General features: G+C 43.5%; 2 protein-coding genes across 2 annotated transcripts; one reads left to right on the forward strand and one right to left on the reverse strand.

The window, feature by feature from the left end:
- The first annotated feature begins 221 nt into the window (after window positions 1–221).
- LOC136482483 (putative H/ACA ribonucleoprotein complex subunit 1-like protein 1) lies at window positions 222–2,342 on the forward strand. Its single transcript, XM_066479696.1, has 4 exons — window positions 222–495; window positions 582–730; window positions 1,234–1,349; window positions 1,995–2,342. Exons 1-4 carry the CDS (start codon window positions 339–341, stop codon window positions 2,155–2,157), a joined length of 585 nt encoding a protein of 194 aa, XP_066335793.1. The 5' UTR covers window positions 222–338; the 3' UTR covers window positions 2,158–2,342.
- Window positions 2,343–3,525: 1,183 nt separating this feature from the next.
- On the reverse strand, window positions 3,526–7,747 carry LOC136482484 (putative pumilio homolog 8, chloroplastic). Its single transcript, XM_066479697.1, has 6 exons — window positions 7,582–7,747; window positions 5,267–6,840; window positions 5,024–5,186; window positions 4,527–4,690; window positions 4,102–4,360; window positions 3,526–4,030 (listed from the first exon to the last, which is right to left on the reverse strand). The coding sequence occupies exons 2-6, from the start codon at window positions 6,760–6,762 to the stop codon at window positions 3,899–3,901; spliced, it is 2,214 nt and encodes a 737-aa protein (XP_066335794.1). The 5' UTR covers window positions 6,763–6,840; window positions 7,582–7,747; the 3' UTR covers window positions 3,526–3,898.
- Between the last annotated feature and the right edge of the window lie 2,356 nt (window positions 7,748–10,103).

Below are 10,103 nucleotides of genomic sequence, written 5' to 3' on the forward strand. Positions count from 1 at the left end.
TCGGTTAACCGAATCCCAGGGCGAGTAGTGACAACGACGACAAGAACAACTTTGTCTGGGCGTCCAGATCACCGTCCACTGATCCTCTCCCTGCGGAAACCACCGATCCAATGGCCATCCCTCACTCCACCATCCCGGGCCCACCTGTCATCCTCCGAACCCACCACACCAAAAACCCCGCACCCGCCGCGCTAAAACCCTAATAAACCCTGTCCCTCAGTCCCATCCCCTCCTTCCGCCGCCTCCCTCCCTTCCCGCGCCGCCAAGACCCTCTTGGCCTCTTCCGCATCCCTCTCACACCCCAGCTCTCCCCTCGAGCCAAGAGCACCGCACGCGCCATGCGGCCACCGAGAGGGCGCGGCGGCGGGGGCCGGTTCGGTGGTGGTGGAGGCCGGGGCGGCGGCGGCGGCCGGTTCGGCGGTGGAGGCCGCGGTGGCGGCGGGGGCCGGTTCGGCGGCGGGTTCCGCGACGAGGGCCCACCCGCGGAGGTCGTCGGTCGGTGCCACCTCTACTCCCGTGAGAGTACTCAGTCCTTTGCTGGGGTGATATTTTCTGACCGGATTTCTGTCTTGCGCGCGCAGAGGTGTCGACGTTCCTGCACGCCTGCGAGGGGGAGGCGGTGACGAAGCTCACCAACGAGAAGGTGCCCTACTTCAACGCGCCCATCTATCTGCAGAACAAGACCCAGATCGGCAAGGTCGAGGAGATCTTCGGCCCCATCAACGAATCCGTGAGCACCTCCGCCGCCACCCTGGCCTCCCTAATCTCTCTGAACATCTCAAGAATAAAAAAAAACAAATAAGTACCTTTTTTTTATGTTCTTATGGGAACTTGAGTTGAGGTTGTGGTGAATTTCTAGTGTGGCAAGAGCAGTAGTATTGGCATAGCTTGTTGAAGGTGTGTTGCTTAGAGAGAACACTGATTGTTTAGTTCAGTGATGAGGATGAGCACTTGGTGCGTGATTTTACAGATTTTAGTCTTGTAGTGGAGGTCTTTTTGGTACAGCATTGCACCAAGATTTTGGGATATGTTGTCATATTTGAACCGTAGTAATAAAATGCCACGGAACATGTTGTTCTTTTTTAAATTATCGCTCGTCCCTGCTCTCGTTTCCTGGGCTACTTGTTCTGATGTGTCATTTAGTAAGGCAACTCTTATTAAGGGTACTTTGAAATTACTCCTTTAGCTATGCTACTACTGTAATCGTGAATATGATTTTTTTTGTATGTGTAGTATTTCTCTGTGAAGATGATGGATGGGATCATTGCAACATCGTACAAGGAAGGCGACAAGTTCTATATCGACCCAATGAAATTGCTCCCTCTCTCGCGCTTCCTGACGCAACCAAAGTATGAATGAGCCGTTGTTGTTTCTCCTGCATTGTTTGCTTGCTGCTCTGTGAAAATGGAACCAAGATGCCTCATTCATTTGCTAACTTTCTTTTTGTACTTGATAGTAACTTGATAAGTTCACACCTACTACTTCAAACAATTTGTGTTTGAACTTATTTAAGTTGCGGGAAATCGTGAAAAAAATGTCAAACCTCTCTGTTAAGATACTAATTGTTGCCCTCTTACCTTGCTGTTAAGAAATCATTAAAATTTATGACATCATCATTAAGTCAATAATGCCACTATTTTAATATGCATTTCTAGCTTGCATTGGAATGCTGCTTCTAAGTCACCAACTGGTGTTAGAGTCGAGCTGATTTTCAGTCACTTGTGTCAGGATCATAAATTTGAGGCAAGTTCTACTGAAATAGGTAGTGAACCTAGGGGTGTGTTTGGGAGGGCACTGTTAGCCTCACCTTGTTTGTACCTCATTTCTCTCTTAATGATTAATGAAATGCCACACAACTCACCTGCGTCATTTGAGAAAAAAAAATATAGGAAGTACATAAGAGGCTCATAGGTTTCTAACATCTCAGTAGTTATATTATAATCAAGCATCATGAGTTATTTAATCCTTTCTCCTTTTTTGCTTGCTTCAAACAGGGGACAATCTCAAGGAGCACCTAGAGGTGGCGGCCGTGGTGGAAGGGGTGGTGGCCGAGGCCGTGGCGGTGGTTCTTTCCGTGGCGGCAGAGGACCACCAAGGGGTGGTGGCAGAGGTCGGGGTGGAGGTCGTGGTGGTTTTAGAGGGCGAGGCAGGTTCTAGGTGTATTTTGAGTTTGATGTTTTTCTTGAAGCATCATAGCTGCCCAATTGGAAACTTCCATGTTCTTGTAACCTGATATGTTTAAGGTAGCAGAGCACTTTATTTGTGGAACTTGGATTCTCAATTGAAACAAAGTATTTGTACCTGTTCCGTTCCTAAAGGCCTATTATATGTTTCCTTCTGAATTCAACTTGCGTATTATATGCTTCCTTGGTAATTCAACTTGTGCTGATCATGGGCTCCATGTTGATTCTTAGGCCGCTGGGCTCCTTGTTGATTCTTAAGCTGCGCTGGAGTTCTTAGGCTTAGGCTGCTGGGGAGTACATTTTTCCATGCTTGTGTTGGTTCTGAGTTGGCTGTCTCGGTTTTAAATTCACCATTGATTGAGAGGAGCCCATGTCGAAATTCCCTAAGGGCCTGTTTGGAACACAGGATTGAGAAACGTAGGAAAGGAAGAAAACACAGGAATAGAAAGGTATGGTAGGAGTAAAACAGAGGATTGGAAAAATACAGGAACTTCATAAGAGAGGTGTTTGGAACGCAGGAACGGGAAAGTAAATATTGAATTGGAAATGAATGTTAAAGTATCTTCTAACCTTGAAATGACACAGACTAAACACTACTAATCGTATGGTCCATGAATTTATTGGGAAAAAAATGAAGCAGCCTAGAAGAATCTCACGGCTCATGGACCAAATGCATTACGTGGGGGCCACTGAAAAGGCAAGTGCTCATCTCTGTCGCAAGCGTTTGCCTCGGGCTTCCACAAAAAATTTGAGACGGAGTAGATGTTCTGGTTCCCGTGTTTTGTGAAGGCCACTCCGCCTTTCCTCCGAAACGGTAGGATTCATTCCTTTGATCCAAACAGCTTGTGACGTCAGCCAACTAAAGGAATCGCTTTCCTGTGAAATTCCTATGAGAAACCTCTATTCCAAACAGGCCCTAATTGGGCTCCAAACTGGAGGAAAATAGTGGGTTCCCGAATTGTGCTCCAGAGGAAATAGTGGGTTCCCTAATTGTGCTCCGAACTGGAGGAAAATTGTTATGATAGAATGGTATATAGCTGAATTTTCCTCATGGGAGCCTTATTGTAATATATATAGGAACTCCATATTGGAACACATCATTGTTCTAAGCCAATTGTAAGAACCAACACAGCTGTAACTTCAGCAAAGGAAGCATTGTTCTCAGCACGTTATAATTTTCTTTTGTGTAGGAAAAGCCCAAATAAAAAAAACAAATTATTACAAAACACAGCAGCAGTGCAAACTACTTAAGAGAAACTATCTGAGTGCAAATGACATGCTAAAAAACCTTACACGTTGGCCCAACTTTGGCTGGTGGCCCCAAAGAAGTGTTAAACAACTGTTTCAATTCAATTTCTAGAAGACAAAAGACCAGACTATATTTTGCCACTTCAGGTTTTACCATACAACTAACACATTACACGATGTTACTGCTATTACAGTTTGACAGGTACAATAAACTATATGACTGATAACGATGCCGGCAATGTAAATCACCATCATCACACCCAGATGAAACTATACTGATTCTACATACGAAATTACACTAAAGTGGCCAAGACAAATGCTTCCCCTAACCAAAATTTCCCTGGAAAGAAAAGATCCTTTTTCCTTTTGCGAAGATACACCCTATCTGTAAGATCTGCATGTTATCACAGAATTGTACAATGGTTCAGTCTGCTGTCCCTGAAGACATGTTCACCAAAAATGTTAGGTTAATAGAAGCCAAATGGGCAGTGCTTGTTCTTCAAGCATGTCCTTGAGAGAACCCTCTTCCCATACATATTACTTTGCAGTACAGCAGTGTGCGGTCTGATAGTTTCAACAAAAGCAGCATGCTGTTCACCCTGCAACATTAAAAACCATTAATTGATTGCACATGGAATTCTTTTGGCTGAGGATTAAGTAGTATCTTTACCTGGCACTGTTTAAGTGCTGTCTGAATCACAAAGTTCCCATACTGATCAAGAATGATATGCAGCAATTTAGGATCACGCATGAGTTCGTTGATGATCCTATCACAGATCAGCCGTGGTGCTAGCTTCAGGCAATGCTCCACAACATGGGAACCACACTTCTGCATGGATAGATTTCCAAAGTGACCTGCCAGCTCATCCACTATTCTGGTTGTTGCCCATTCAATATTGAGGGCCAGAATAAACTGAATAACATAGTTCCTGCAAGAGTATTATGCAAAGGCATAATAACAGCAATATCATTCATATTATATGAGGATCTCTGCTAAGATTGTATAGTGTATTATGAAAAGGCATAACAGTAGTATCATTCATATTAGATCAGGATATCTGCTAAGATGGATAGAGCAAAAGAGAACGAGCATACCCATACTGATCTTCTGAAAGTGCAAGGGCACTGGATGTAATCTTGCACAACAAGTTGTTTCTCTGTTCGTCACTTGAATACTCAATACATTTCTGGAGGACACAACAGCCATGACGATCTCTTGCTAGTTGAAAATAGCGTGATGCAGCAGCCTCAATAAGGAACTGCAATAGTTACACAGTGCGTGTTAAAATGCAGACGATGAATTGTGACACACTCCTTTGGGCAGTCATATATACAAAGTGTTCAAGGAAACTAGTATTTTCTCTGCTAGAAATACAGTTGTGGGCTACATATTCTGTAGTGTAGAATACAACATTATATAGCAAATAAATTGTTTCAAAAAAAATATAGCAAAGAAATTGAATACAGAGATCGTTTTCTAGTATAAAAAGTATTTTTCTGCACAAAAGTTTAATACAACCAACATTTACATATACAAGTACTGCTGAAAACACACAAAAAAATAGTTAAATCACATGAATATAACAACTTACTGCCTTGTGCTCAGGTAACAATTTCTGCAGGCAATGGAGCGCAACATGACTCCCATAATAATCAATCATTAAACGCATTATTCCAGCATTTAAGGTGGACACCACCATTGACACTTGGTCAGAGGTATTCATGGTGTCTATAACCTTCTGCACTACACGAGTCCTGAAATTTTTTGCTTGAAGATCAGAGATAAAAAGCAACAAATATGGATGACAAAACAGTAAAGATTATTGTGTTCATACCCATGCATATTGCAAGAAGCTTTATGAAGCGTTATGGGTGCTTTTGTGATTTCACGAATGATGCATGTCCTTTGGTCATTGGTGCACACTTCAAGAATCTTCTGCACCAAATAGTGAGCAGTTGGATCCACCATAAGGTCACCAACATTGTCAATTATTTCAGAAAATATTTTATCAATGTCCTCTTGAGTGCCTTCTGTTAATACTTTTTGCAGAAAGCGACAGGCATCTTGATCCTTTGACAGGATGCATACGCTTCCCATCACTTCGTCAATAGATTTATATGTATCAGATTTGGAGGACAAGAACGGTGAGTTCAGCAAGTGAGCATAGGGAGATAAATCAAAATCTTTTACTGAATTACCAACGTCGGGCCTCATTAGCATCCTTTCTGGGTAACTTGCTGTGTTGAGTTTATCAGATATCTGATGGTGTGAGAAACCTAAGCCATATGGATGAGCGAGGTTATCAGCTTGCTGGTGATGCGGTCCATATGGATTGAAAACCTTTTCAGCCTGTTGAAAATGGCGAAAATCGCCACTGCCACATGAACTGCCAGTGTAAGATGTACTTGGGAAGCTGTCTGCAAATGTATTATTCAGACCACCGCTATTTCTTCTTTTCTGAAAAGCAGCACCATTTAGGTAAGAATACCCATTTTCCAGCCAATGAACATTTGGTGTTCCAATGTATGATGAGGATGGTCCTTTTGCAGAGGGGGAAACTGCAGACTGATCATTGCTCCTATGTCGAGAAGCACCAAACCCAGAAACTTGTTGCAATTGTGGACAGACATAATTCGGTTGCATAATAGAGTATGGTTGTGCACCCATATTTTGCTGCCACATGAAGTTTGAGCCAATATTCTGATCATGGGGTGTGTACATTTGAGATTGCCACATTTGTTGGAAGGGTGAAGCAGCGGTTGATGGGTGGCAAGGAACACCCAGATTGCTATCAAAGCTGTGCAGCCCAGAGCTTCTTGAAAATTTCCCCAGTTGTGGTGGAAATCTGTGAGATTGTTCTTGGTGTTCAACATCAGTGTGCTTCATGGCATGTTGCACACTGAACTGTAGACCCAGAGAATCATCTTGGAGTGTGGCAGGTGCATGCTGCTGGTTCAGAGTGCCATCCACACGTCCAGATGGATAGTGTCCATTTGTCAGCGGCGCATTGTGATGACTGGTAGGCACATCAGTTGTGCGGGAATTGAAACTCATGCCCTCAAAAGCAAACGCCAAGGACTGCTCATCATACAGATTACCACTGACACTGTGAGAAAAACCAAAATGCTGATTGCTTCCAACGCTCGACGTGTCATACAGCCCAAACTCAGAAACCAATGATCTCCCACCATTCGGATAAGCCCAGGCAGCCTGAGAAGCAATGCTCCCATTGTGGAGCCCCCTGTCAGCACTCCCCTGCCCAGCACAGGAGACACTGTTGCCCAAAGCTCTGAACCTGGAAGCATCCTGGCTACTCTGTGATTCCCCCATGATGATCAGCCGAACACTAGGCAGCAGCTGACGCCCAGTGCCAAATCAATCCACACAATGCAGGTTCCTTCACTGTCCCTACAACACAACCCATCCAATGTTGCAATCAGAGATCACGAAATTCCGATGAAACAGACATGAACAAAAGCGTTATCTTTTAGGATACTTGGAACAGACAATGCACCAGCAGAAAAGCGGGGAGGCAAAGGCTCCACACGGGAACAGAACAAATAGCTTTACACAAGACAGCAAGACCTCAACAAACTAAAAAGAAGCCGAATCGCTATGATCCGGGCATGCTCATGTAAGTTCAATCCGGACGGTCCAATAATCGCGGTATCTAGACCGAATTTTGGCAATCTAGCAAAGCGGGGAAAGAAAACGCCCACAGTACACTCCAGGCAGTTCATACACACAGATAACCAAAAACTGTAACACTAGCAGAGCTCCGGGAGGAAAAAACAAGAGAATCCGCAATTCTGGTACCACCAAAACGCCGCCGAATGCAGCGGAATCGAGCTCGCGGAACCTACCCGCCGCGGTATGTGTGACACCACAACGCGGTTCAAGGTTCGCAAAACCCAAGAAAACCCCACCCCCGGCCCCGATCACTCGCAATCTGCCGTCAAGAAGACGAAACGAGGCACCCCAGATTGAAAAACCCGACCTTTCGACGAACCAGTCAAACGATACCGACTGAAGCGACGAAATAACCGATCTAATCCGATCGATGATCCGGCAGTAAATAAAACGTAACGAAATTACTAGCAGCAGCGCAGAATTTTACTAGCAGCAGCAGACTAGTACTCTGGTATATACCTTAATGCGAGATCGCGCCGGCTGGTTCCGGAATCTCGACGGAGCTGGGTGTCGGGGGCCAAGGAAGCGGTCGCGGAGAATCGGATGGGGGTTGAAGAAATCGCGGAGGAGACGGAGATTTTAGGAGGAGGAGGGCAGGAGGCGGCGGCTTGGACGGGAAGGAGATGGAAAGAGGGGGCGTGCGTTTGAGGTGGTGGTGTGGTGCATTAGCTCTTGGATTCTTTCTTGGGGGGGCCCTCTTTTGCTCTCTCCCCTTCCTTCTCTCTATCCATGGACGTTTCTATCCCTGTCTCTTTATAAAGAAGAATGATATGTATTTTCACATAATATGATGGTGTGGTATATTATTTTTCTTGACTCTTTTTTTTACGCGCTCTCTGTTCCCTTCTCTCTTCGAAGAGCCTACGGATGTTTCTGTCCCTGTCTCTTTATACCTTTGTGTGGTTTCGCGGCCTAGATAAATGATAGATTATGGTGCAAGTGAGGGACGGTGATTACTGGTGAAGCGATCTAGGTGTTTTCATCATGTTAGTAGTAGTTTTTCGGGATTTCTTAGGGCTTGTTTGGCACGGCTCCTCCCGAGGGGCTCCTCCGGAGGAGCCGGAGCTGTTTTGGAGGAGCCACAAATTATGGCTCCTCCAAAACGGCTCCGGCTCCTCTGTTTTTTACTGAAAAACGGCTCCTCCAAGAAAACGTTTGGCAGGGCTCCTCTGGAGGAGCCAGAGCCGGAGCCGGAGAGGAGCCCTGCCAAACAAGCCCTTAGTAGTTAAGATTTACGAATCTGGGTTAGAGATTGCATGTTTAAATCGGTTGTGAATTGCTAAATTGGATATAGGATGTCTCCGTACGTAGAAAGGTGGGTTTTTTTTCCCAAGTGGAATGATAGAAGTGGAAGTCGGAAACTTTTTAAGACGTGTACATTGTAGCCTAAAATTAAACTAAGAGACATTATTTGTAACATGATATTTTTATTTCTTAGTTCATTTGGAAATGGAATTGTTGTATGAAATTTAAAATTAGTGTTTTCAACTTTGTTATCAGAAACCTTGCTTCCTATGCAGCCGTGGAGATGTCGCTTAGTATGGGAAATTGATTGGCTTGTTCCTCATGCATATCCCAAGGCTGCGTACTTGCATGGATATGAACAAAGAGAGTAGCTTGGCATAAACTGTGCAAGTATTCGTGTAGAAGTTTTGAGGAGAGTTCTTGCACTTTAGAATTTTCTTTTTATACACAAAAAAATATAAATTATTAATTGATGGCGCACCTGCCTAGGTCCGACTCTCTTATATAGAGGAAAAAGGGAAACTTTCTTGTCATTATTATCTCCTCTTCCAATTTTTGTATTTCCTTTCATTGCTTGTGAATTGTACGTGTGGTCCTTGCAATCTCGTGTAGTCTCCATATATACTCTTCTTCTCTCACTTGTATTCATGTCGAAATCATGTGTTTTCTCATGCTCCTATCTTTCTTATTAGTTTTCAAAAAGGACTAATTATAATGGTTTCTCTTCAATTGTCTCCATTAGAAAATACAAAGATAAACCTTTAAGAAATGGTTACTCTATTAACACATAATTTTACAACCCAAATTTTATTGGTAATTGGATTTGAAATTCAATGGTACATACTCGTCATTATGATTTTGTAGTAATAGGTGAACATCGGTCAAAGCCCTTATATGTGTATAATTCCGTTGCTTCCAGAGAGATATACCTCATTTATTGGATCACTTATTATGTTAGATGTATATCCTACTTTTGCTCTCGACTCCTTTCTCTCTCTCCTTTACACATGGTCACTTCCGTCCCTGCCTCTTTATACACCTTGCCTCGTACTACAACGGAGCAGAGATCTTGAGATGTAAGAAATGACAACCATCGATTAGGGATGATATCGGATTTTTTGTCGTGATTTTCAGAATTTCTTGGCAGCTAGGATATGTTTTTTTAGTTTTGTTCGAGATTGTGTGTTTAAATCGCACTCGAATTACTAAATTGGAAATAGGATGCTTTTGTATGTAGAAAGACGGGTTCTTTTTCCAAAGTGGAGATGGAAGACGGAAACTCTATGTGGCGTGTATGGTGTAGGCTAAAGTTAATTTTAGAGGTCTTAATTGTTGCGTGTAGATTAAACTTACTGTGTTTAAACTTACCAGATGTTTCCTAGGCAGCAATGGAGTTGTATGGAAATTTGATTGGCTAGTTCCTCGGTCTTAATGATTCCAAAGTAGACCTAGTGTATTTGCATGGATATCATCGAACAGTAGCTTGACATATACTCCCTCCGTACTCGTAAAGGAAGTCGTTTAAGACATGATTGTGCTTACCAAGAAGTGATTAATTAGGAGGCATTTTTTCATGTCTGCCCCTATTAAAAACTGGTTGCAGATGCATTCCATACGAGAAACAATCATAGTTCAGACGGCTAGTGCAGCGAGGTGTTGGCCTTGAGGACTTGGGTTCGATACCTGGCGGGCGCCATTTTTTTTTTGTTATTGGCTTGATTTTGCATGGCACTGTT

This window comes from Miscanthus floridulus, chromosome 9 (assembly GCF_019320115.1).
Source record: "Miscanthus floridulus cultivar M001 chromosome 9, ASM1932011v1, whole genome shotgun sequence".
Classification (NCBI taxonomy): Eukaryota; Viridiplantae; Streptophyta; class Magnoliopsida; order Poales; family Poaceae; genus Miscanthus; species Miscanthus floridulus.